Source organism: Meriones unguiculatus, chromosome 7, assembly GCF_030254825.1.
Source record: "Meriones unguiculatus strain TT.TT164.6M chromosome 7, Bangor_MerUng_6.1, whole genome shotgun sequence".
Classification (NCBI taxonomy): Eukaryota; Metazoa; Chordata; class Mammalia; order Rodentia; family Muridae; genus Meriones; species Meriones unguiculatus.
The window spans coordinates 7,267,771-7,294,955 of NC_083355.1; the positions used below are offsets into that span (position 1 = coordinate 7,267,771).

Here is a 27,185-nt window from a genome sequence, read left to right on the forward strand (position 1 = left end):
TTAGCCCAGTGTCCATCTTCTTCAGCTACCAGGGTGTCATGAGGAATTTTCCAGTACCAAAGCCTCTGGGAATCCCACTGCTTAGCAGATGTCCATAGGCATAGGCGTGTTGATTCTGAATCTCCAACACACTTATGCTGTTGGGACACAGTGAGATACTATGGTGGTTTGAATAAGAATGACCCCCCCCCATAGGCCCATATATTGGGATGCCTTATCACCAGGTTTAGAAGGATTAGGGGGGTTGGTCTTTTGGAGGAAGTGCATTACTGTGTAAGTGGGCGTAAAGGTTTTAAAAAGCTCACACCAGCCCCTGCCATCTCTGTCTGTCTGTCTGTCTGTCTGTCTCTCTCTCTCTGCTTGAAAATCAGAACATAGCTCTCAGCTACGTCTTTAGGACCGTGCCTGCCACACTTGCCATCATGCTCTCTGCCATGATAATAATGGAACTAAGTCTCTGAATCTGAATAATGTAAGCAAGCCTCCAACTGAATGCTTTCTCTTCTATGAGTTGTAGTCATTGCGTCTCTTCACAGCAATAGAATAGTGGCTAAGACAGAAGCACTGACCATGGCCTTGGAATCTTGCAGTGAATACACAGAACATTTTTTTCTCTCTTTCATTGATCTGATATTCTGTAGAGCATCAAGCAACAGTGGACACAGACTGAATGCAGGCAGACATCCTGAAGGTATACAAGAGGCAAGAAATGGAGAAAAGGATACAGTGAGAGAATGTCGGCTTCGTATGTTAATAGGGACCGGAAGTGAGTGGAGTTAAGTGTGGATACCCAGAGAAGAGTCCCAAGCCAGGGAACAGCAGGTGCAAACATCCCCAACAAATGTCACCACAGCCTCCAGATAGTGACGTAGATCAGAGGGGTGCAGGCGGCTCTGTGGTCAGGTGTATCGCTGGCTCCAGGAGTCATTCTTTCCTTCTTCCCCACTATTAGAGGGAAATGAATGAACAGTGGGGAGTAACTGAGTCATCAGAAAGGAGAGATCTGAGGTCATTCTTCCATTCTGCCACCCAACACCTACCCAAAATAGTGACAACAAGTCCATGTCTAGACATGGGGCCAGGAGACACCAGAGGACAGAGCTGTCCAGTATAGTGGCTCAATCTATGCTCCCAGCACTCAAGGGATAAAGGATTTCAGTGAGTTCAAGGTTAGCTTGAGCTAAATAGTGCATTCCATCCCAGCCTGGGTTGAGAGTGAGATACTTTCTCAAATAAACAAGCCTGAGCATGTATCTTGGTAGAGTGCTTGCCTGGCATGCGTGAAGCCTAGGCATCAATCCTGAGCACAGCATAAATGTGGTGGCTCACACCTAAAATACCTGGACTTGGGGAGTAGAGGCAGGAGAATCAAGTTTAAGGTCATACTAGCCTGGGCTGGAGATGCTGCCATAAACAAACAATGAACCAAACAGAATATGATGGGAGAGAGAGAGAGAGATAGCTGTGACCTGCCGTCTGTGCCCTTTGTGGGGACTCAGCATCCGGATGAACTCTGATTAAGGGACCAGGATCACAGCATCAGCTTGACCAGCAGTGTGGAGACCCCATGGACTAAGAGCGCTCTGTGGAAGGCGAGGCAGAATTTTGGAAGGAAACAGTTTCTCTGTGGTCATAGAGATAGAGCAGGAGAAGAAGGACAGCCATCAAGTCCACTCAGGAAGTGGCGGGTCCCAGGGGGTGGGCAGCCAAAAAAGAAAGTGCTCCCCAGGACTCTGCAGGCGTGGGAAGGAGGCGAAGCCCTTGCCTGAGGGCTAGGGCAAAGGTGACATCCTCAATCCAGAGCCGTGGACGTAACCACTTACTGGCCATGATAGAAACCAAAGCCTCTGAGGTCGGGAGCATCGTCAGAGCCCTTCCTGCATCTGTTCACCGGCAGCCTCACATGGGAGCCAGAGACCAACCAGGAAGCAGATGACAGAAAGGAGAACTAGGCAAGTGGACATTCTAGGTTCTAGAAGGAGACAGCCCCTTCCCTCTTGGGCTTGGTGTAGGTACAGATGATGTCTGAGCTGAAGAAATGATCCCAAAGGTGATGAGAATGTGGCTGCCTTCGGCTCTGCTCCTCTCGCTGGTCCCAGGTGAGCAGGGGGCAGGAGTTAGAAGGGTTTACAGCTTTGAAAGGGGAAGTCCTGCTGTAAGCATGATGGGGAGGGAGGGGAGCGGGGGGGGGGGGAATGGGAGGTGGGACAGCGGCCAGCAGAGGCAGGTGGGGCCTAGAGAGAAGGCAGGAGGATGGGCTTGGGGCTGGGGCGGAGCCCGGGAGTTGTCAGCATCTGCATCACAGGTGCTGCCAGGCTTCTGTGCATAGTACAGTCATGTGTACCACAGCTGAGACAGGGTCAGGACCCACCAGGTGGGTTACCTGTGACCGTCATTGCCATAACACGTAATCCCTATAGTGTATGCGCACGTATCACCTGTGCATACTAAACACACACAAACATTCAATCCCATAGAGGCACATATCCCACCCACAAACACACACACATATATGTATATACATAGGCAAAGTCTCCCTTTCTCTCTCTGACTCTCTCCCTCCTCTTCTTTCTCTCTTTGACACACACACACACACACACACACACACACACACACACACACACAGAATGTTGTTCCCTCCTGGGCCCTTCCTTGCTCCAGGAACAAGCCCTCGCCCTGCCCCCACTCCTGAACAACAGAGGTGCTCACCTCAGTCCTGACTCCTGGGTCTGACAGAGCCCGTCTCCTTTCTCACGTTTCCTCCAGACCAGAGGGCTCTCTCAGACCTGGCCCGAGGGAGCCCTGACCCCCATCCAGCTGTGAGGGTGCAGCATTACATTGGAGCTTGTGTTTTCCAGGTTGTGTCCCTCTGCGTGGCCCCAGCACTGTGACAGGCACTGTGGGGGAGTCCCTGAGTGTGCAGTGTCAGTATGAGGAGAAATACAAGACTTATAACAAATACTGGTGCAGAAGGTCATTTGTGCCACTATGTGATGATATTGTCAGGATCAGAGGCTCAAAAGAAGCTAGGAATGGCCGAGTGTCCATCAGGGACGATCCCGACAACCTCACCTTCACAGTGACCTTGGAGAACCTCGACCTGGAGGATGCAGGCACCTACATATGTGGGGTGGATAAACCGTTTAAGCCTATTGATGGTGACTTGGGGATTGATGACTCCTTCAAGGTTGTGTTGTCCGTGGTCCCAAGTGAGGTCCCAGGTAAGCCTCCTTCACTCCAGGGCAGTCTGACTCCAGGCTTGTATTCCCTCGTGAAGGAAGGAAGCCATGTCCAGTAGCCTGAAGAGCTTGGTGAATCAGGGCACAGGGAGTGTGAGTCCACGTGTGCCATCGGACATGTACACCAGTACATGTATGTGCATGCACACACAGGCACAACAGGGAACCTGTGTCCTTAGAAACTCCTTTTATTACTTTTATTTGTTTGTTTGTGTATAGGCGCTTGCCCGAAGTGTGTGTAAGTCAGAGGAGAACTTCTGGGAGTTGGTTTTCTATTTCCACCGAGTGGGTCCTGAGGCTCACACTCGGGCCATCAGGCTTGGCAAACAAAGGCCTTTACCCACTGAGCCACCCCACCAGCCCCTGTTGGAGTTTCTCTGTGTGGTCCAGGTGACAGCATAAGGCCTGAACCTTTCTATAGACAGGTCCTGAATTACTGACTCTTTGTGATCTCCTGTCTTGATAGGACACAAGTCCTCTCTCCCAGGTCTTAGATGGTCTTGTCCCCATTCTCCATGTGGGAAGAGTACCCCCGCGCATCTGCTCCCCTCTGTCAAAGGCTGCTCTGACCTCAGACTTAGCCAACACTTTCCTTCCTTGGAGGTTCTTGAGGCAGCAGCTTCACCCCTGGTTCTGGGCCTTCTGAGAGACCACCAGAGACACGGAGGAGCCTAGAGAGCATGTCCAGCTCCTCTGTGCCCTGAGGAACCCACTCAACCTCTCCAAGTTCCCCTGTTTCTCCCTTTCCCAGAAACCATTTACTTCAGGAGAAAATTCAGAGAATCTCCCCAAAGTCCCTGTCCCTTCCCTGGGCAGAGGGTCAAGCAGAAGGGAAGATAGGCTCTCAGCTACTTTGATTCCCCAACGTTCTCCATGTCTCCAGTTCATTCTCCCCCAACGGACCCTCCCCTGTTTACAGAACCCAAATCCTTGCATCTCTGTAAGGGCTAGGGTGGCACCAGGGGCTGAAGGAGGAAGATGAGCCTCTCTGATACTCCCAGGGCTTTTTCCCCCTTTTTGAGAGAGGGTCTTGTGTAGCCCAGGTTGGCCACAAACCCACTGCATGGTTGTGAACGCCTGATCTTCCTGTCTCTGCCTCTCCAGCTCTGGGGTTACAAGCATACACCACCACACCCAGCTTCTGGTTCCTGGTTGTCCGTTTTGGTTTCCCCCTCATACAAGTTTCCCTCCAACACCCTCTGTGGGCTCATACTAGAGTGGAAACTAAAATCCCACGGGTGCCACTAGTTCTCTGCAGTAGAGGCCACTCTCGGCAAGGTCCTTCAAGCATCTGCCTCTCTTTAACTTTCCATCTGGTCATTCCTCAGTGAAGACTGCCCCTTGGCCTGTCTGACTGACAGTGTGAGATTGAGTGGGACAGGAAAACACAAGTCCCACCACTCTGAGTTTGTCCCCAGAGGAATGGGAAACAAGGAGACAATGGGTGTGACTGAGGCTGGGACCCGGCACCAAGTGTCTTGTCACTGACACTTAAACTCTCCTCTATGAGAAGACTGTCCTCTTGCCTGAAAGTGCCACCCAGTGCACCAACTAGACCTTGATGTGGCCATGGGGCTTATAGGCTGACAGACAGCTGTCCAGCATGGCCCTAGGGACCTGTGTGGGCCAGAGCGACAGGTTTCAGTGGGTAGGAGATGGAGTGGAAGTCATTGGAACTGTCTTATGTTTCTGTCCTTCGCTCCAATCACAGTCTCCAGCCCTGGGAACAGCGAAACTACCACGGCGTCTCCCACATCCTCACCAGGGCACACCCAGCCCAGCGTGACCACAGAAGACACAACTCCTCATCCCAGCCTACAGCCTGAGTGAGTAACCTACATGTTTGAGGCCCCTGAATTGGGGAAGTAGAGTAATGCTGAGACCGGGAAGTGGAGGGGTTTGTATCTCCCTCCTGAGAGCCCCTCCTGCATCTCCCAATCTCACACTGACCTGGAGGGTCTTGTGAGTGCCAGCAGCTTCTCTACAGACTGGGACACAGCACTGACACCCAGACACAGACCTGCTGAGACGGAGGTGGTTTCCTGCCAAGTGGCTACTACGTAAACACATCCAGGGCGTGGAGAAACGGCTCTGGGGAGATGGCTCTGCTGGCAGAGGGCTGCCTCGCAAGAACAAGGTTCTGAGATTGAACCACATCACCTACATAAATAGTCAGGCGTGGTGTCACAGTCAGGCGTGGTGGCACACACTCGGAATACCAGTGCTGTCGAGGTAGAGACAGGACGGTCCCTGAGACTCACTGGCCAACCAGCCTATTTGGCAAGCTGCAAGCCAGTGAGAGATCCTGTCAGAAAACCAAAGACATGGGCCAGGCCTGGTGGCACATGCCCTTAGTCCCAGCACTTGGGAGGCAAAGGCAGGCCGATCTCTGTAAGTTTAAGTCCAGCCTGGACTACATAGAGAATTCCATTCTAGCCAGCACTACACAGCGAGACCTGTCTCAAAACAAACACAAAGTGATGACTCTTGCGGAAATGACCAACGTTATTCTCTGGCCTCCATGTTCATGCACACACGTGCGCACCTAAATACATACACATGAACACACATGTACACACAGCACTAAATTAATTAACTAATTAAAATAAGTATGCCACTGGGTGTAGTGGCACAAGCCTTTAATGCCAGTACTTGGGAGGCAGAGGCAAGTGGAGCTCTGTGAGTTCAAGGCCATCCTGGTCTACATAATGAGTTCCAGGACAGCCAGGGCTACATAAAACAAACTAACAAACAAATAAATACACATTGGGCTCTGTAATATAAATAGACAGACAGCAGCCACTCAGGAGGAAACAAGAAGAGTTGGGGTGGAGGTGGCTTGGGGTTGGGGGGAGGCAGTGCCTGCCATAGGGGAAGGGGGTCCATGGAGTTGGTCCGGAGATTGCTGGCCAGGCCCCCAGTTCAAGGCTTCTTCTTGGGATTTCTATCAGCCACACTGGTCATTCAGGGAGGGATGTCTTGTCCTTGTCCCCGCACAGATCTCGGTGGACACAGACCTGAGTAAAAGAGACAGGCCCGTAGCTCAGGGCACCAGCGCCACCTTCTGGGAAAGGAGCTTATCGCGACATGTCCCCCACAGGTCTCTTCTGAGCAGCTTCTACTTCTACCTTCTGGTCTTTCTGGAGTTGCCCCTGCTTCTGAGCATGCTCAGTGCCGTCCTCTGGGTGAACAGGCCTCAGAGGTGCTCTGGGGAGAAGATGCCTTGGCCTGATTATGAGAATAACTGACGTCTGTTGACATCGAACGCCTGTCCCTGGACTCGGCTCCTCAGGTGGCTGAAGACAACCAGCAAATCTGCTTCTGAGACTACTCTGAGATTTGTAGAAGATTCTTTGTGCTGTATCAAACACATAAAAGAATGTGCCCAATCCATACACACACGGTGTAATAGAATGTTAATAGGATGTCTTTACTTATTGTTTGATCATTTTACCTATGTGTGCAACCTAACTCTATCACGTCCACCTCCAACACCACCCCCACCTCCACCCCCTCAGGCCTGTGCTCCCTACACCCCTTCATGTTCTATCCTGACCAGGGCTGGGGGCAGCCCTAATTAAAGGGTGTGGATGTAGATATTAGAAGGCAGCCTGACAACATGTCTGATACACTCTCGGCACCGCGCCCGCCTCCAGATTCAGTAACAGAACGAGGTCTATACCGATGCTTCTCCTCTCTGAGGTCACATTCCTGTTTTCTACCCTCCTTGGTGACAACCTGAACCTGGTAGTTTTTTATCTGCTTGCTGTAAGGTTTTGCCACATACAGGCATGTGGGTTTGCCAAGGGCAATATTGTTTATCTTCTCTGTTTCTGATTGTTAAACAGTTATACTCCTTTTTTTTTTTTTTTTTTTTTTTTTTTACATAGGCTCTCGCTGTGGAGTCCTGGCCTAGAATTTACTATATAGACTAATCTAGCCTTGAACTCACAGAAATTCACCTGCACCACCATGCCAGAACCAGTGTTACACTCTCCCCCCGCCCCCCCCCCCCCCAGCGTTCAGAGGAAACCCAAACTCTGACATACAGAACAAGCACTTTGCCACGGAGACACACTCCAGCTCTCATCTGTCTGTCTGTCTGTCTGTCTATCTCGTTGTCTCCATCTGTATCTATTTCTCCGCTTTTCTCCTTTCTTCCTTCTTCTGCATTTGGCAGGGTCTCACTATATAGCCCATGCTAGTCTGATCCTCCTGCCTCTGCCTCCCTAGTTCTGGGATGAGAGGCATATGCTACCCTGTCCAGTATGCATTCTTCATTTCTAAGTCTTATGGTTTTCTCATTTGACCTCCTTGTGTCTCTGAGATCCACGCAACTGATGTGCTAAGCTCTAACATGCATTGGCTGGCTGTGTAAGCATGCTGATACATGTTTTTCCCTTCCGCAGATAAACAGTTTTTAGCCTCTTTTTCCTTTTCTTCTCCCTTCTCCCCTTCTCCTCCTTCTCTTCCACCCTGTCCCACCCTGCTTTTGTTATGAAATAAAACACAAGATGGCCGGCTGCGATCACAAGCACACATCACCAAGACGTGTTTTTTATGTGGCTTCTGCAGCTTCAGCTCAAATCCTCATGTGTGCACAGCAAGCACTTTATGGACGCAACTACCTCCACAGACTGCCATATATGTCAAATATATATCTCTCCATACACGCACACATATATACATATATAGAGAGATCTTTTAATAAACGGCTTTTAATTATAATGTAACAAATTAGTCACTATTTCCTTTGCGGATGATGCCTTTTGCCTCTCACTTAAGAAAATATTTATACCAAGACAAGCACATGACTATAATCCCAGCACTTGAGAGGTACAGGCAGGAGAATCCGCAGTTTCACCCTCAGCTACATAGTAAGATCCAGGTCATCTTAGGCTACATTAGGACCCTGTCTCAAAAACCAAGTAGGAGCCGAAGAGCTGACTCAGCAGTTCCGAGCACTGGCTGCTGCTCCTTGGATTCCCAGCACCCATAAGGCAGCTCACAACCTTCTGCAACTCCATTTCCAGTGAACCCAACTCCCTCTTCTGGCCTCTGTGAGCACTGCCATGGTACAAAGACATGCCAGAAGGCACACAAACACCCATGCACATAAAAATAAGCAAATAAAATTTTTCCAAAAAACAAACAATATAAGAAGAAGATAAAGAAGAGGAGAATAATAACAACAAGAATAAGAGGTGATCCCCTAAAAATCAAATCGTTTTCCTGTATTTTCTTGTAAAGATTTTTATTTTTAACTCCTTACGTTTTTATTTATTACTATTGAATATGCTTCTGATGTGTGTTTACGTGTGCATGCCACAGCACACATTTGGCAGTCAGTGAAGATCTTTGTGAAATAAATTCTCTCCTTCCACCTTTATATGAATTCTGAGAACTGAATTTAGGTCATCAGACTTGCACAGATGTCTTCACTGAACCAGTGTGGTTCACACTAATTAACTGTGGTTTCCTGGCTAGAGCTTTAGTTTCAAGTCTTGGTGTCATGTCCCTCTTCTTGGGTATCAGGAAATCTTCATAAACACTGGCCAGGTCCTCTTCTATTCACATCTTGATAAGAGCCAGTCAGGTTCTGTAGGCGTAAGGTTATTGTGTAATTCAAATGCTCTTTTCTGCAACACCCATGTCTAGCAACTCTTGTTCTGAGAAGCTCCTGTCTCAGTGCTGTGTAAATACTGTTCCCCAATTGTCTCCTCCTAAGCCAAGAAAGCAGATTACAGCTAATTACTGAGCAGGGGAGAGACTAGGACTGGACTTCCTGCCAGCCAGAGGAGGAGGTGATGGAGAAGGAGGAGGAAGGAGATTCAACCATGGCAGAGGTCTAAGAGATATCAGCCGAGATGGAGCTGGAGCAGAAAATCTATAAGGTGCAAGTATCTATGGAATGTGCACTGGGAGGAAAACAGATTAGATCAGAGGGTTAGGAATAGAGTAATAACTGCTCGGGTATTGTGTTGTGAAGCTTAGTATTAAACAAATAGAAAAGAATCTCGATTTTCTGTGTGATAGCGGGTTAAAATAAAAACTGAGAACAAACACAGTTTTATAAAAATAACTTTAACAAGGTTCCTAAAAAGAAAATCAAATATGGGTTAGAGAGGCGGCCCAATGGTTAGAGCACTGGCTGCTCTTACAGAGAAACTGAGTTCAGTTCTTGGTACTTACAGTGGGTGTCTCACAACGCAGCTCAAGGGGTCCAACGCCTCCTTCTGGCCTCCATAGGCACTGCACTTATATAGTGCACAGACAGACAGACAGACAAAACACTCATCCATGTAAAATAAACCTTTAAACAGAGAAAGAAAAGCTTCTGAAAAGTCTATGTGGGACTCTGAGTTTGAGTACATACCTCAGTTGGGGGTTTCAATTGCTGCAATGAAACACCACAACCAAAAGCAACTTGGGGAAAAATTATTTTGCTTTATCTTCCATAGTACAGTTAGTTCATCATCAAAAGTAGTCACAACAGGAACTCAAGCATGGCAGGAACCTGGAGTCAGGAGCTGATGCAGAGGTCCTGGAGGGGTGCTGCATACTGGCTTGTTCATCATGGCTTGCTAAGCCTGCTTTCTTACAGAGCCCAGGACCACCAGCCCAGGAGTGACCCCACCTGCAGTAGGCTGGGCCCTCCCCCATCAATCACTAACAAAGAAAATGCTCTTTACATCTGGAGGAGGCATTCTTTTCTTTTTTTTTCCTTTCTCTTTCTTCCTTCTTTCTCTCTCCTTCCTTCCTTCCTTCCTTCCTTCCTTCCTTCCTTCCTTCCTTCCTTTCTTTCTTTCTTTCTTTCTTTCTTTCTTTCTTTCTTTCTTTCTTTCTTTCTTTCTTTCTTTCTTTCTTCTTTTGACAGAGTCTCTCTCTGTAGTCCTGGCGGCTTTTCCTGAGATCCACCTGTCTCTGCCTCCCTAGTGCTGGCATTAAAGGTGTGCAACTATGCCTGGCATGGGGGCATTTCTCAACCAAGGTTCCCTTTTCTCAGATGACTGTAGCTTGGGTCAAATGGACATAAAAACTAGGCAGCACAGTGCATCATATGTGTATTTAAAATAACTTCCTTATCAATGAACATGGAGTGTAACACGGATTATTTGGGAACTTTGACAATGTCTTTTAAGTGTTGGTGAGATGGATCAGCTTCACTGTGAAGGCCTGGCCCCCCGAGTCCAATGCCCAGAACTTATGGTGGAAGGAGAGAACCACCTCCCCAAAGTTGTCCTCTGACTCTCACATCCAAGCTGTGTTGCCCTTCCACGCTGCACACCCACGCTAACAAACACATCCTCCCCCCACACACGAGAAATAAAATGTAAAATGAACAATAAAATGTTTTTAATAAACCATTTCCTCTTTGAAACCTGTTCGTGTGTTTCTTAAACTTGCTTTTGAACGCCTTATGTTTTGTTTTAAGATGTTTAAGAGATTTATGTTAAGTATGTGTTTGTGTGGCCCACACAGGTACATGCACGTGAGTGAAGTGCCCCTGGGTAACTGAAGAGGGTGATACATCCCTGGAGCTGGAGTTACAGGGGGGTGAGAGCCACCTGTTGTGGGTGTTGGGAACCAAACTCGGGTCCCTTGGAAGAGCAGCGTGCACTGGATCACGGGGGTGGATCTCCAGTCCCCATCTTTTATTTTCAATCATGTATATGTGTGTATGATGTGTGTGGGTGTGTGCATGTGAGCGCAGCTGTCCATGAAGGTCGGAGGTGGCTCTTGCCTAATAGGCCACCTTATGTTTGTTTTTAGTTCACACGTGTATTTTTTATTACTTTCTCATTTTGTGTTTGTGTCAAATCAGAGTGTCAGAACTCCCCAGAGCTACAGGCGATTGTTTGCCACCTGAAGTGGGTGCTGGGAATAGAACTTGGGTCTTCTGGAAGAACAGCCAGTGCACCTACTCACCGCACCATCTCTCCAGCTCCTTATTGTTATTTTAAATGGCGTCTTTAGACTGGAGATGTGGCGCAATGGTAGCATGCTTGCCTACGGTTCGTAAAACCCTGGGTTTCATCCCAGTGCCACATAAAGGGAAAGACTATTGTTAAATGGCATTGTGTGTGAGAGAGAGAGGTGGGTTATGTGTATGCATCTATGTGTGTATGTGTATGGATGGATGTGTGTGTATGTGTGGTGAGCACATGTGTATTTGCAGATGCACAGCCATCCCACACATTCAGATACCAGAGGAGTATGCCAGGTTTCCTGCTCTCACTCTAGCTTTTCAGCTTGGCCCACTGGATGGAGACCCCCTTGTCCCCAGCTCCCCGCCCCTGTGTGGGGATACAGTCGCACACTGTCAGCCTAATTTTCATGGGCTGGGAGTCCAAACTCGGGCCTCATGCTTTCACAGTAATTCTCACCAGGGAGCCATCACTCCAGCCCCAAATGGTCTCTTTTAATTGATTTGAAGTTATTCGTTGCAGGTAAGTAGATCTTTGCTCAATTGCTCAATATATATATGTATATATATATTACACATACACACACATAACATGTTTTATAAAATCTTAAAAATTATTTTATACATGTAGACATTTCAATTATAATAAAATTTTGCTCCTTTCCAGTTCTTTTGTCTTTTCGTGGTGTGTTAGTGTTCTGTTGCCGTGATAAAACACCATCCCAACAGAAAACAAAGATGGCCTAGCCTGCTGGAACTCTCGGGAGTCTGGAAGACCCGTGGAGTCTCCGTAGGGTGACACAGCAGCAAAAGAGGAGGCTGCATAGCCCGTGATAGCTCTGGAATAACTGAGAAAAAAAAGCGAGTCTGTGGGAAGATGCTTTTAAAAAGTAGAATCACAAAGTTGGAAAGAAAGCTGGCAGAACAGAGCCAAGCTTAGCGGAGAAGGACATACTTGTAGGATACGGGCAATGGTCCAGAATTCATGGTGCTTCAGGAACCAGAAACCTTGAACCAAAGGTAAAGCTGCCAGCCTCCAGCATGGAGCCACCTTGGCTGCAGCCCATGCTGCTTGCCCTGCTGGGAGATGGAAAGCGCTGGGCAGTAGCGGCTGGCATCAAGGACAGGGTGGTGTGCTGTGTCCTGGCGCTCCCTAGGAAACATGGCGTTACTGGATAGGGCAGTTCCTAGGCAGCCAGTGTGCCCACAGCATGAGCCGCTGAGGAGACAGAGGGTGCAGGGGAAGGGTGCTGCACAGGCTACAGGCACAAAGGTCGAGCCAGTGAGCCGCAGGGGGAGGTGTGCCACAGCCAGGAGCTCCCCAAAACCTGTCTTCCGGACACCCTGGCTGGCCAGAACATCACCCTGACTCTGGACAACTGCAGGATATCGACAAGTCTCGGCAATGGTCCAGTATTTATGGTGTTTCAGAAACCAGAAACCTTGAACCAAAGACCCACTGCAATGAATGTTTGTATTTAAAGCTGTTTGAACCAAAAAAAAAAGAATTACTACGTGACACACTGCACTTGCCAGAGTCACTACAACAAACAAATATGGAGAGGAGGGAAAGATGGAGGGATTGAGCAGTGACTGCAAAGTGGAGAGGCTCAGCCAAAGATGTATTGGAGGTGACAGGTGTGAGAGAGGGCTGTGATGATGAAGGCCGACAGGTTGAGCCCGAGCAACACTTTGCCCAGTCACATGATTCCCATGATTCTGAGCCATGACTGGATGTCCAATATGAAGAATGGTTCATTTTCTAAATAGGACCTCCTCAAAAGATCTCTATGGTCCATGCTGCCCTGGAGGTCATGTTGGTATCTGTGACCGGCTCCCCTGACCCCCAGGTTCATGCGGATGTCCATGGTCTTGTCCTACAGCAGCTGTTGGCCATGTTGATGTCCGAGATATGTGTTACCACTGAAGGCCAGGCAGATGTCCATGATCTGCGCCACTGTCTGAAGCCATATTGATGTCCATGGACCTGCTGCTGCCAATGGCCTGTGCTACCACCAAAGACTATAAACGGTGTCCATGGCCTATGCTGTGGCCAAAGGCAGTGTTTATGTCCTTGGTCTGTTCTGTCAGTGGAGAGAGACCATGTGGATGTCCGTGGTCCATGCTCCCCTGACTGCGAAGGGCAGGGAAGCTCTTGCAGTGTTATCAATGACTGCAGACTCACAGTTGAGAAGGAGCGACATAGTAAGATTCTGTGACAACTCCACTCCACCTTAGCCTGCAAAAAACAACAACCTAAACAGAAAGCCATCGAAGAGAACTCTGAAAAATTGCGATGAGGATGCTGGAGAGACTCTCTCCACAACTGATGGCTTCTGGCTGGGGTGCAGGTGGCGAAGGACTCAGTTTTCTTTAAGGGGCTGGCCAGTTAAAGGGAGGTTGACCATGCTCCAGTGAGTGTACAGACAACACAACTTGGATCTGTTTTCTTTCTTTCTTTTTTTTTTTTTTTTTGAAGGCAGGGGAATCACAAGGGTAAGGGGAAGACTTGAGAGGACTGAGAAGTGAGAATGATCAGAGTTTGTGATGTGAAATTCCCAAATAATCAATGAAAATATTTTGTTTAAAAAAAAAGCCCAACCATGCAACTTATAGAAGGAAGGATTTATCTGGGGCTTTTGCTCTAGAGGGATTGGAGTTGATCGTGGCAGGGAATCGTGGCAGGGAGGCAGCAGACACGGAGCAGCTGAGAGCTCACACCTTGAAACAAGTAGGAAGCAGAGAGAGTGAACTGGGAATGGTGTGAGGCTTTGAATCCTCCAAGTGACATACTTCCTCCGGCAAGGCTATGTCTCCCAAACCTAGCCAAGCAACGCCATCGCCTGGGGATTAGACATTGAATGCAGGTTGCTGAGCCCAGCCCACTAACACTTGAGCTGGGAACGCTCAGCTGTTGGGCCCATCATTATAGCATAGATCATTTCTGGATCTGATATCTAGAGTGCTCAACCTCTCAACCCAAGACCAAATAGTCTAGACATCCCTACAACTGGTCTGCAGGCTTGCCACTTTTGCTTTTGCTTACGCTGCACAGTTCTCTGACCTCCTCATTCTTACTGAGTGACCCAACTCTGCCATTAACTGATGCCTCTTGTGCTGAGTAATTGACAGCAGGAAACACCCACTCTATAAAAGGAAGCATATGAGTAAGACACTCAAAGGCAACCTGGATGAGCAGAAGGGGCCAGCTGGGCTCTCCAGTGCTTTGCGTGGCCAGCTGGGATTTGGATTTACTGCTGGCCGGAGGTCAAGGAGTGTGGAGGGGGAAGACAGGACTATGTGGCTGTCCCCAGCTCTGCTTCTTCTCAGTTTCCCAGGTATGTTCAGATAGGGCCTGGGGGCTTGGGACTGCAGGTACAGAGCAGAAGGACTCTGCCCTGGGTTTAAGGAGAGATGCCACCTTCAGTGAAATGTGGGGTGGCTCTGGCTTCATTCAGCAAAAGGATCTACACCTTGTCAGGAATATGTCAGGACCTGGGAACATGAGGGGAAAGGAGAAATGGAGATGGCTATAAAAGGAGATTCCAGATGCTCTGGTGGGTGAGACATGCTTTAGAGCAAGAATTAATATCAGGAGGAAGTACAACAAAGGAGCGCTCGGGGGAGGGAGCTGCTACCACCGAGGGAGCTACAGAAAGCCCTCCTGGGCCTGTTCCTTGCCGCCCCAGGAGAAGGCACATGTCACTGACCTTGCAGCAAGCAGAGCATGCACTGCAGGGAGAGGGCAGAGCGTGGGGGGGGGGGGAGGGCTACAGGCTTAGAGAGGACGGCACACCATGCAAAGGGAGCACTCAGGGGGCAGGACACTGAGGGAGCACTGGAGAAATGTGAGTTCACAAATGCAAAAGGAGAAACGATGAGTGGCGATCGCGGATGCCTGCATCCCCTAGCTTGCCCCTGAGTTCCAGGCCCCCAGCCGCCCACTCTGCAATTCTCAACATCAGGCTCTCCCTGAGGCCAACTGGGCCAGGAGTGAGCTATGCCATGGCTTGCACATTTGCTCTCACTCACACATCAACATTTCCCAGTACACTCAGAGGCGCACACCTGCACACAGTCACGCCCTGCCCACACCTCCAGGCTCATCCCCCACCCACAGGCAGGCACACTCTTAGGATGCCGCACACTGAGACCGTTCACTGAAGGGTCTTAGTTTTAATTTTATTTTGTGTGTGAGCGTTCTGCCTGCATGTATGTTACTATACCATGTGTGTGCCTGCTAACTGCAGAAACTAGAACGAGATTACTAGATCCCCTGGAACTGGAGTTATGGATGGTTGCAAATTACCATGTTGGAGCTGGGACTTGGGCCTGGGTCCTCTGGTGGAGCAGCCAGTGCTCTTGACCGATGACCCATCTCCCCTCCCACCCACTCCCCTGTTTGAGACAGGGTTTCATTGTGTATTCCTGACTAGCCTGAAGCTCATTCTGTAGACCAGGCTGGCTTCGAATTCATAGAGCTCCTCCTGTCTCTGCCTCTCAAAATGCTGGGGTTAAAGGCATGTGCCACTGTACTCACTTTCTTGGGTAACTTTAAAAAATAATCTGATAATAATGTGCTTTGAACACCTTTCCTGTCATTGTTTGGACATTGCTCTTTACTTTTTAGCTAATACACTGTCGGTATGTCAGAACTTCCCATTCCCTACTGATGGTCACTGAGATTTCCAGGTGTTTACTGTTACGTCAGTCCTGAGGTTAATGTCCTGCACTCCAGTGTCTATATTAATCCTAGAACTGGAATGACTGTGTGCTTGACCACAAATGCACAGATTCTTTACAAAAATAACCAACAGCTTTAGTGGTACCCACCATGCACTAGAAACTGAGCAAAACTCTGGGGTTGGGGATGGACAGAGGGAAAAAATAAACACAGAACCTCTGTGCTTTGGGAGTGAGAAACATATCGAGGGCTAGGGAAAGAGATAGGTGCCTTAAATGAAGTACTCAGGCTCCAGACGAAAGGAGGCCAACAGGAGAAGGCAGCTCCGAGAAGAGGATGAAGCGCTGGAAAGAGGTCTGGCCTGGAGAAGGTGTGGAGGGAGGGCAGGATGAGGGTTGTCTGGGCAGGACTAAGCCCACAGTCTTAAGAGCACACTGGGGTTAGGGAAAGAGAAAAGCGCAGGTGGCTATGGAAGAGCAAGACATGACACTAACAAGAACTTAAAGCTAGTTTTCAATAAGACATGGATGCCAGAAACAAAGTGGTTTTTGTTTTTGTTTTTAAGTCACTCTGGGGCAGGGGAGGAGCTGGAATGCTGGGTGCGGCTAAGGAGGAGACAGGCTCAGGCTGGTCCTGGGCAGTGATCTGAATTGGAAGAAGGATGCGCTGGATTTTCCTGAATGCTACTGCTAAGATCTGGGTACCAGATGAGGGCCATGCTGGCCAAATGGCCCCCAGCGTCCAGTATTAGGCGCTTACATGAGGTTTAGGCAGCCAGTGTGCAGCTGCAAGGCGCGTGGCAGCTGTGCAAAGGGGGAAGTGAGCCTCAGTGAGGTTGGGTAACTTACCCAGGGTTTCTCAACGATGCCATAGCAGATGTGCCCCTCGGCTGGCAAAGCTCACACACTCTGCGCTGTCGCTGTGTTCCTTGGACTGTGGCGGCAGAGATGTAAGGTTCGGATTGGCATCTCCAGGGTGGAGCTGGCTGAACTGCTCACCCACCACTTGCAAGGGGAAGAAGAGGAGAGATGGATGTAGATGCTAATTCTCCTATCAGGCTCCCGAGGGGTGTGAGCTCTTTGCAGTGCCTCTCCTGTGGCCCAGAACAGCTCAGCTTCCAAGACCAAGAGTCCACAGTAGTCTCAGTGAGGCTGAGTTCCTTCCGGAGCTGGCTTCCTCCAAAAGCTCTCACGTGTCTGCTGGCCCCTGCCCTCTCCTCTTCTTCAAGGCCAGTGACAGAATGCCTCAACACTGATTCATCAGGACACATAGGATAACCCAGGACAATCTTATCCTGATATCCCTCACCACACTTGTAAATGCCTTTATTTATTTTTTTTTTCTTTTTAAAACTTCAGACAGGGATGTGTACTTTGAAGGGTCTTTTCTGCTGTTTTCTTTAGTGTGTAGTGATTGCCACAGACCTTGTGTGGGGGTCAGAGGAAAACTTTGTGCCGTCATTTCTCGCCTTCCACACACGTGGGTTGCAGAGCCTGAACCTGGGTTTCCAAGTTTGTGCCACAAGTGCTTTTACTCACCTATCCATCTCACTGACTGCCAGCAGTCAGCACTCGGTAGGCAGAGGCAGACGAGTCCTGTGAATTCGGGTCCACCGTGGTCTATGTAGTGAGTTCCAGAGCTACACTGTCTGTGAGGAAGGGGTACTCTATCAACCATAGACGCAGTCCTCTAACAAAACTAAATTAGCTCCAGGGATAAGGCGTGAGGGGCGACGGCCTATTGTGCAAGCCTGCCCCACGCATGGAGACTAACGTCTAAAGCGGAGAGATGGTCAAGGAAGGCTCCCACAAGCAGCATGGTGCGCTCTGTGGGAGAGGTGGTGATGTATGGTGAGTGTTTGGAATGGGGGTCCAGACCCAAGGGGAACATTTGGGTTACAAATGTCACTTGGAAATCATCAGGTTGTAAGCGTTCTTAGAACCGGAGGCACGGGGCATTCTGTCTGTGAAGGCAAGAAGGCTAGAGGGAGGGCCCTGGGTGTGATGCCTTATGGTCAGATTGACTGGACTTAGAGTCACCTAGGAGACACACATCTTGGTACAGATGTGTGTCCAGGGACTTCAGTGAGGAGGGAAGAGGCCCCTGAATGGGGATAGCACCACGCCATGTACTGGGAGGCTGGATTGAGGTTTGTTTTGTTTTGTTTTTTTCCATGAGAAAGCAAGCTGAGCTCCAGCTGTCCTCTCTGCCTCCTGACAGCATATGCCATGAGGCCAGTTGCCTCCCATTCCTACACCCTAGCACCCCTGCCATGATGGGTGTAACTGACTGATGCAACCCTTAAGTCAAGAATCAGAACTAAAACAAACAAACAAACAAGCTGCTTTCTTCCTTCAGGTGCTTGTCAGGCATTTTTGGCACAGCCAGGAGGAAAGTACCTCGTGTCCTGGCTTTCCCCGCCACATGTAGAGCCAGCTCACAATGGCTCCCAAGACTTGGCTTGAGACCTCTCAGCTCAGCTCCATTTTCATTGAGAGTCAGTCACAGTGGGGACATTTACACCACAGAGATTGGGGGATGTTACTAAACAAAACATTTTTAAACCTAGATAGAGGGTTGTTGGACACTTACTCGAACACCGCTGATTACTCTAAGATCCAGAAGGGAGGGATAAGGGAAAGGTCACAGAGTGGAATGGTCAGAGGAGGAGGCGATCAGATGAGGACTATGGCAAGAGGACATGGAAAAGGTGACAGGAAGTCAGAAGTGTCACGTGATGCAGGAGGCCTGGGAAGATGGAGTCTGGAGAGGCCATGACACAGGAATGAAGGGGTTAATAGCAAACTGAACCTCAGCTGGGGTGGGTGACCAGGAACCTTATCTAATCCTTAGGACATTGGGTTGGCTTAAAGGAGCAGAAGCCATATCCTGCCATTTTATTTTCCAGGCTGTTTCTCCATCCAAGGCCCAGCACTCGTGAGAGGCCCAGAGCAGGGGTCAGTGACCGTGAAATGTCGTTATAGCTCAAGATGGCAAAACTACAACAAGTGGTGGTGTCGGGGAGCACAGTGGAGCACTTGCAGGATCCTCATCCAAACCACAGGATCAGAAAAAGAAAAGAAGAGCGGCCGGTTGTCCATCAGGGACAATCGGAGGGATAACTCATTCCAGGTTACCATGGAGATGCTCAAGCAAAATGATACAGGCACTTACTGGTGTGGTATCGAAAAATTTGGAACTGACCGTGGGACCAGAATTAAAGTGGCCGTTTACTCAGGTAAGGACTTTCCCGTGGGATACCACAAGGTCCTGGCACTCAGGACTAAAAAGGCTGAAAAGAAAGGACTGAGGGCATAAAAGACAGACAGACAGACAAATGAGACAGGGTGGTGACAGAAGTAAGGAAGAAAAGCAGCCCAAGATGAGTCCCGGAGATCTCTCCAAGGAGTCTAGCTGACATGCGTCCTGACTGGCCGATGCTGATGTGGAGCTGGGGCTTAGACATCCCCCTCTGGGACCTGTGGTGCAGTCCTGCTGCTCTGCTGTCCTGGAGCTACACAGCAGTCTTCCACTGGAGCCTTGGGTAGGTCCCAGATGCCTGAAAAAGTCCTCAGCACATCAGGCTGAGAAGTTTCTAGTCTTCCAAAGCTTGTACCCTGGGCCTGTCTTTATGAAGGACGGGGGTTGGGGGTAGCTAAAGCATCCTGGGGGAGGGCTGAAGTTCAGGACTAGCCAAACCACAGTGACTCTGGCGGCTTTGGAGGAGCTGAACTTTCTGGGTGACCACTTCCGCATTCTATGAATACAGAAGATTAAGCATGGGGGAAGAAAGACCCAAGAGATTTGCAGAGTGTTTAGAGGATGCTTCAAAGAAAAAGGAAGGCCTCAGCTACTAAATCACAATCGGAGACTTCCCTGGTTCTGCTGGCTCTTCCCTGGTTCTCCCTGCCTCAGCCTCAGTGAGGGACTTCAGGACCTTCTGTTGGTGCCTGAAAAGCAGCCCTGCCCACTTCCACCCAACTAGTCATGCTCAGACCTTCCTTAGCGCAGCAGCCACTGGCTCTCGAGAAAGCAGCAAGGAAGGCAGGAGAGAGACATAGTTGCCTCCTGGGGGAAGTGAGGTCCAGAAAGGGTCACCCCAATAAGACTCCCCAGAGCTAACAGTGAGGGAAAGCTGAGATCTGTGGGGACACAAAGAGGGTTGATTAAGACATGCAGGCAAAAAACAGAACGACCAAAGAACGCGCCTCACATGGAGCTTAAGTGTCCATGGGGACAGAGGACACCAGCCTGTACGGTGATTGTGTCTGCTCAGAGGATTGTTAGGAGTGGAGTTACCCAGAGTTCTGATCATCTGCCAATCATGATTAAAACCCAGAACCTCTGAGAGATGAGCTTGGTGGGTCAAGAGCTAGCCCAAAGCATGACGGTAAGCCAGAGATGGACTCAGGCATCCATGATCCAGTTGCCCTCTACAAGACACCCCATAGCTTCTTCTCAGTGGCATTTCCTTCCTCATAGTCGTTCATGATTTAACTAGTGTGTGCCTTCTTGCTCACTAACCATCAGGGGTCCCTTCGTCACTCATCATCCTAGTCACTAGAAGCTTCTTTCTGAGATCATCTGTCCCTGAGCCTTACTCGGGTACTATCTGGAAAGGAACAGAGATTCTTGCCCCCAACCAAAACAAGTGAAAGGAGACTGTAATGTGTTTCCCTTCCACCCAGAATAAACTACAGTCTTGCTCTTCTTTAATTTCTGTATCTCCCTGTCACATCTCTTATTAATAAAAATGTTGGTTGAAATGGCTTATTTGGAGTCAGACAACGGGATAGAAGCCAAAGGACTGCATCAAAGAGAAGAGGCTTCCTAATTCAGGAGAAGAAAGGTCTCCTGATGGGCCGGATAGTTTTATGTCAACCGGACACCAGTTACACGCGCTGCAGAAGATGGAGCCTCGATTGAGAAAATGCCTCTATAAGACAAGTCTGCAGGCAAGCCTGTAGAGCATTTTCTGAATTAGTGATTGACAGGAGAGGGTTCAGCCCATTATGATGGAAGCCATCCCTGGGCTGGTGGTCTTGGATTCTATAAGAAAGCAGGCTGAGCAAGCCATGGGGAACAAGCCGGTAAGCAGCGCCCATCCATGGCCTCTGCATCAGCTCCTGCCTCCAGGTTTCTGCCCCGTGCAAGTTCCTGCCCTGGCTTCTTTCAGTGATGGACTATGATGTGGAAGTGTAAGCCAAATAAGCTCGTTCCCAACTTGTTTGGGTCATATATAGTGCTTCATTGTAGCAATCATAGCCCTGACTGAGATACCCAGAGAGGGCTGGTTGGATAGAGGTGCTATTGTGAGCCTTGCATGAACCACCCCAATCTGCTCCATAACCTATGGCCATCTTTGCTTATGTCTAGTGGGAAAAGATGCCCTGTCTACTTCTAAGCTATTTCCCTGGCCCACTGTGGAGAGCAGTGCAGACATGGTATCTTCTGACGTGCAGAGGAGGTGAGTCCTGAGGTCTCTTCTTCCTCTACACAGGTTCCTCCTATAGGGATGCCAAGCCTGGGAACTCCTGCCCATGTTCTACTACCACCACTGATTGTCATAGTCAAGACTCAAGGTCCCAAGCCACCTCTGCCCCTGGCACTTCCTACCCATCATAGTCCCTTTCAGCCCCACCAGGAAACTGCTCTGCAGAGCTGTCCATCACTGCCCAGCTAACTGATCCAAAAAGCCCTGGTGGCACTGTGGCAAGGGGGAGAGACGGTCTCGGTCTTATCGTAGGAACAGGTCAGAGAGAGTGATTTGCTAACCTGGAGCCAGTGTTGAGGGCAGAGTAAGCAAACACAATGCAGATATAGAGAACTCAGGATTCTGCTAGGTTGAGGGATTCTGTGGGAAAGAAGAGCCCCAGGAAGATAAAATTAGGACAAGAGGAAAGGCCCTACCAAGACCATCTGAAGTCACTGAGGAGCCCTCATGGTTGGGTGGATTTTGGAGAAGGTCCCTAGGGGAATCTTTCAAGTAGGACATGGGCCTCCAGTTTCAGGCCCTGATGAGCTGGCTGTTGACTTCCCCATGCTGGGGGAGGGGGTATGATGGGGCATAAGATGCTAATGGCTGTGTCTTTCTCACAGGACCCATTACATGCTCCTGGTATTTTTGAAGGTGCCTGCCTTGCTCATCTTGGCTGGTGTTGTCCTCTGGCTGAAAAGGTCAACTCAGAGGGTCCCTGATGATCAGTGGAGACACACTCTCTGTAGCAATCTGGACTCTGAACTTCTGGCCAAAGACATTTCTCCTTTGACTGGATAAGCAGAGCCTTCCCATTCTGGATGCCCATTCCAGAGGAGACCACGGTCAGGAAAGAAATTCCTTAAGTCCTCAGTGGATAGTGATGGAGGCTGGTGCCAGAGGGTTTGGCCAGGCATGCTCTCCACTTTTCGTACCCGTGGGGCCACAGCTCAGGCCCTTCCTGGCTTATCATTACACCTGCAGGACCAGAACCTCATTCCTCCTTTACATCCTCATCAGCCCCACCCTATCCACCCCCTGTGGTCAGCCCAGGATGAGAACTGATGGAATGAAGCCCAAGCTGCAGGAAAGACAGCTGTGTGTGCCCTGCTGAAAAAGCCTGTGCCAAGCCTGAGACAGAGCACAGACAAGCGGAAGGGACTCAGTGGTGTGGCTAGATTGTTTACCCTATGACTCGGTCATAGAAAACTCAGTGAGAGTGGAGCAAGTGTCCATTCTTTCTGTGTGCGGGGCACTGAACCCACCCTGCGTCTCTGAGGAAAGGTGAGGAGGAAAGGCTGCCTGACAGGCCCAGGGTCTGGAATGTAGAGAACTCAGGAATCCGTGACTCAGCCCCGGGGAGCTGTGGCAGGTGTGTTTTGTTCCATGACTGAGAACGGAAGGCTGCACAACCTTAGATAGATCTTCAGGCTGCACAGGCTCATGACATGCTGGTTTTAATCAAAAGTTAGCCAGGGGAGAGCAGCAAAGAGGGCACAGAAGGCAGAGAGAGTCACGTGTCTCCCTGCTTCCCGGGTCCTCCTCAAGGCCCACACTGCACGCATCTGACTGCAGAGGAAGCCAGGTCAAGGGCAGCTCAACAGTGACTACCAACAGCACCAGCCAGGAAGGTGGAGGCAGTAAGAATGGTCCCCTTATCACAGGGCTCTTCTGCCTTTAACTGTAGTTGGGGATGGGTGAAGAACCCTAACTTGAACTCTGCCCTTTTGTTCGGCATTTCCCGTGCACAGCACAGAGCTGACGTGCACATTGTAAAGGCAGCAGATCTCTGAACATTCTTGTCTTGCAAGACTCAGACTCTAAGCCCACTGAGCAACCCTCCCCCAATGCACCCCCACACCATCTCACCAGGCCCTGGCTACCACCATTTTGGTTTTTTCCCTTATGAGCTTTGCTAAATGCCCCTGAGTAGAATCATGAGGCATTTGTCATTCTGGGATTGCTTCATTTTAGTTAGCATCCATCATGTCCTCAAGGACCATCCATCTTCTAGCAGATGACAGAATTCCTTTATGTTACATGCTGAATACTGAATACTATCCCACTGAATGGATATACCACACTTTCTTTATTCACCCATATACTCATGGACATTTTGATTGTTTCTACCTCTTGGTTACAATGTTACAATGAGCTACAATGGGCACAGGTGTATTGTTATCACGTCTTCAATTCTCTTGCACATGGCCATGATGGTTAATCTTGATTGTTGGCTTTGCTGGATTTAGAATCACCTAGGAGACACACCTTTAAGCCTCTCTAAGAAGGTCCTTCCAAAGAAGTTTAACTGAGGAGGGATGACCCACCCTGAATGTGGACTCTCACCATCCTATGGCCTGGGGTCTCAGACTGAATAAAAAGGAGGAAAGGGAGAAAGTGAACTGAAACCGGGCACCCGTTGGCCCATCTCTTGCTCCTTCCCGAGAACACAGTGTGAGTAGCCAGCTCATGATCCTGCAGACAGACAGATCTACTCCTGCTGTCCTGCAATGCGAAAGGACTGTAGCCCTTCAAACTGTGAGCCAAAATAAACCCTACCTTAAGTTGCTTTTGTCAGGTGTTTTGATGCAGCCGTGAGACAAGTATCTAACATGTATCCCCAAGAGTACTATTTCTGGGTCATGTGGCAATTCTTTTTGTAATTTTTTTTTAATTGTCTCGATATCACTTTCCTCAATGGCTGCACTGTTGGTGGAAATTTTAGATTCTCCAGATGTTTCAGTTTATATTATTTTTCTGGTAATTAGAGATGTTGGGTGTCCTGCTACATCTTACTATTTAAGTCTTTTGTGCATTTTTTTAAAAGTCCCCTTTTTTTGTTTTAATTTTTACTCCTTAATTATGCGCATCTGTGTATGGCTTTGTGCCATGAGTGTCGTGATTGTAGAGGTCATGAGAGGGTGTCAGATCTCCTGGGACTGGAGTGACGGGTGGAACTGAGCCATCTGATGTGTGTGCTGGTTTCTCTGCAAGAGCGGAGGTGTTGTTAACAGCTGACCTGTCATCCAGCTCCCCTTGCTCCACCTTTCAGTCAGGTTGTTTTTCTGTATATTCTAGATGTTGCGCTCATTTTTAAACTCTACTTTATTTGGGGTTCTTTAAAGCCCTCTCTTCCAACCCCTCAACCCTAGATAGGAGAGAAGGTTAGTAGAGAGACAGGGCACAGATCCCCTTACTTCTCCCAGCTGTTTGGGGTCAATGGGTTCTTTTAGGGCTATACCAATTATCTGTCAACTACAACAGCAGCAAGCAGCCTCCTCCATCTCACTCCTCCAACCCACTGTGCCACGAAGCATTTCTGGTCTCTCCAAACTACCGCCACTTCATGCCATACTTTCTCTTTCTGGGTTTTCATAATTTATATCTTCAGAGCCCTGGGCCACGAGCCTCTCTGTGCCTGATGAGGTAGGCTGTTAACAGCTGTCAAAGACCACGCCCACATGAGACAATCATCAGCTGTGGACAAAGTAAAGCCCAAACTAAAAACCCACACTTGGGATTAAAACAAAAACATGTTTATATAACATAACAGAGTTTACAAAAAAAAAAAAAATCAAAACTTTTATTGCATCTAGATAAAATCTCTTTTCAAATATATTATTTTCAAACATTCTGTAACTATTCTTTATATCCTCCTAAGAGTGTTGCTCAGTGGGTAATGAGGGCAGAAGAGCTGGCTCTGCCTCTCATTGGCTGCAGCACTAGAGAGAGTGGGCCCTGTGCTTTGACTGGGCAGCACAGCTGAGCTGGCCCAGGAGGCTTGGGTGCAGGTGAGCCGACCCTGCCTCCTGCTGATGACGGCACTGGGTGGCCTAGCCTGAGCAGTGCTGGAGAGCTCGCCCTGGTGGTGCAGATAAGGGAGAGCTGGTGGGCTGACCAGCTCAGCTCCCACCAGGGCCCAGATCCAGGGCTTTGAGTTGGCCCACTCCAACATCTACATCCTCTGTGAACCGCTGGGGCACATAGAAAGGTCAGTCCTGCTGGTCCAAAGCTGCAGGGTCTCCATGACACGGGGCAACCACAGGATGACCAGGAGGAGTCCCGGGGAGGATCCGGTATTGATGGGGTCACAGAAGCCAGAGATCTCAAACCAGACCAATGACCATTTGCAAGTGAAGATGTGTGCAGAGGGATGTACTCTGTGACACACTTCAGCTTCCACGATGAGATGTTTTCTACGCTTTGTTTTGTTTTGTTTGTTTGGGGGTGTTTTTTTTATTGGGGGGAGGAGAGGTTGCAAGGCTGGAGGGCTGATATGAGAAGGACAGGAGATGAGTGGGCCTGGGGTGGATGACGCGGAACTCTCAAAGAATCAATAAAAAGTTTTTAAAAATAGTGTTGCTCAGCATCTGGAAAGATGACCAGGTGGTTGAGAGCATTGGTTGCTCTTCCAGAAGACCCAGGTTCAACTCGCAGCACCTGTATGGCAGCTCACAACTGTCTGTAACTCTAGTTCCAGGAGATCTGGCACCCTCACACAGGCATACATGCAGGCAAAACACCAATGCACATAAAATAAAAATAAATCGTTAAAACGTTTTTTAAAAAGAGTGTTGCTCTTTTGTCAATATGAAATTATGGATAATTTATGACGGGGGAAGCATGACTTGAAACAAGCTGGCTGAAAGGGGGAGGTAGTGGATTTCATTTTTTATAAGAAGACTAAGGCATATACGTGTGGGTATAAAATAGGCCGTCACATACCAAACTGACAACATTGTTTTTGCTAAGTGAATAAATATTCTTCCTTTTATTTTTTTGGATTGTTGTTTGTTTGTTTGTTTGTTTATGCCAGAGTCTCACATATCCTAGGCTGGCCTCCAGTTCGCTATGTAGGTGAGGATGACCTTGAACTCCTGATCTTCCTGCCTCCACCTCAAAACCGCTGGGATCATGGGTGTGCACCTCCCTGTGCAGTTTTATGTGGTGCTGGGAATTCAGCCCAGACAAGCTCGCTACCAACTAAGCTACATCCCGCCTGCTTTCCAGTTAAATCTTAAAATCATTCTGACAGTTTTATAACGTGTCCAGTGTACTGTCACATTCATCCCCGCTGACCTCTGCCACTCTCATCTCAGTCTTGCTAGCCCCCTCTTCCTTTTGGGGGTCTTGTGTAGGTGGCCACAGCTGCTGTATGTTCATGACTTCAATGGTTGCATCCTGCCCAGAGGACAGCATTTCACTCTTACACTCTTTCCAACCATTCTTCCTCCGTGTTCCCTGGGCCTTAGAGGGGAGTGATACAGATGGCCTGTTTAGGGATGGTTACCCAGGGTCACTCATTCTCAGTAGTTTGACCGGGCATGAGTTTCCTCTCTGATCAAGGCCAAGAGCAGCACTAGTCTATATCCAGAAGCACAAATATGTAGAGCAGTTTGACTTTGTGTCCATTTGGCAAAATATCAGAGCGCTTTTGATCCAGTGTACATACAGAACTAGGCTTTCACGCCCTCCTGTGAAGTGGGCCTCAAATCCAAGCAGATAGTGGCTGGTTACCCCCAAAGCAGCCATGCTGCTCTTGCAGCAGTGAGTCTATACTGTCCGACAGATTGACATTGTAATATTCAGGGTAAGTCTCCCTCACAGCCTGCGTAGCACTTTCCTGCACTATTAGCTTCCAAGAAGATGCTTTCAGCTCAGTTCCAGCTTGATTCCTCTGTCTCCTGCAACCTCATTATGTGATGTCGTCAGCAATAAGGTAATGTATACATAAATATTAATATTTATTTTTTACTTGGCAAGTATGAGTGTTTTGTGTGCAGGCATATACACGTGCTTCATGCATGCCTGGTACCACAGAAGCAAAATGTGGGCACCATATCCCCTGGAACTGGAACT

At 48.9% G+C, this 27,185-nt stretch overlaps 2 protein-coding genes and 1 long non-coding RNA gene across 5 annotated transcripts; 2 read left to right on the forward strand and 1 right to left on the reverse strand.

The window, feature by feature from the left end:
* The first annotated feature begins 1,198 nt into the window (after nucleotides 1-1,198).
* Nucleotides 1,199-6,672, forward strand: Cd300c (CD300c molecule). Of its 3 annotated transcripts, none has more exons than XM_021635155.2 (4): nucleotides 1,199-2,099; nucleotides 2,859-3,221; nucleotides 4,951-5,065; nucleotides 6,239-6,373. In XM_021635155.2, exons 1-4 carry the CDS (start codon nucleotides 2,039-2,041, stop codon nucleotides 6,258-6,260), a joined length of 561 nt encoding a protein of 186 aa, XP_021490830.1. In that variant the 5' UTR covers nucleotides 1,199-2,038; the 3' UTR covers nucleotides 6,261-6,373. The 3 variants fall into 3 exon arrangements, with proteins under 3 accessions (XP_021490830.1, XP_021490822.1, XP_060242418.1); XM_021635147.2 differs by having other exon boundaries at nucleotides 1,218-2,099; nucleotides 6,340-6,672; XM_060386435.1 differs by having other exon boundaries at nucleotides 1,264-2,099; nucleotides 3,081-3,221; nucleotides 6,340-6,672.
* A 1,688-nt stretch (nucleotides 6,673-8,360) lies between these two features.
* Nucleotides 8,361-17,000, reverse strand: LOC132655097 (uncharacterized). The gene is made up of 3 exons (XR_009592731.1): nucleotides 16,699-17,000; nucleotides 9,432-9,552; nucleotides 8,361-8,838 (listed from the first exon to the last, which is right to left on the reverse strand). It is a non-coding gene; the product is annotated as an uncharacterized LOC132655097 (long non-coding RNA).
* Nucleotides 14,353-26,100, forward strand: Cd300lb (CD300 molecule like family member b). The gene is made up of 4 exons (XM_021635122.2): nucleotides 14,353-14,504; nucleotides 18,759-19,088; nucleotides 21,227-21,317; nucleotides 21,950-26,100. Exons 1-4 carry the CDS (start codon nucleotides 14,465-14,467, stop codon nucleotides 22,125-22,127), a joined length of 639 nt encoding a protein of 212 aa, XP_021490797.2. The 5' UTR covers nucleotides 14,353-14,464; the 3' UTR covers nucleotides 22,128-26,100.
* Nucleotides 26,101-27,185: the final 1,085 nt, after the last annotated feature.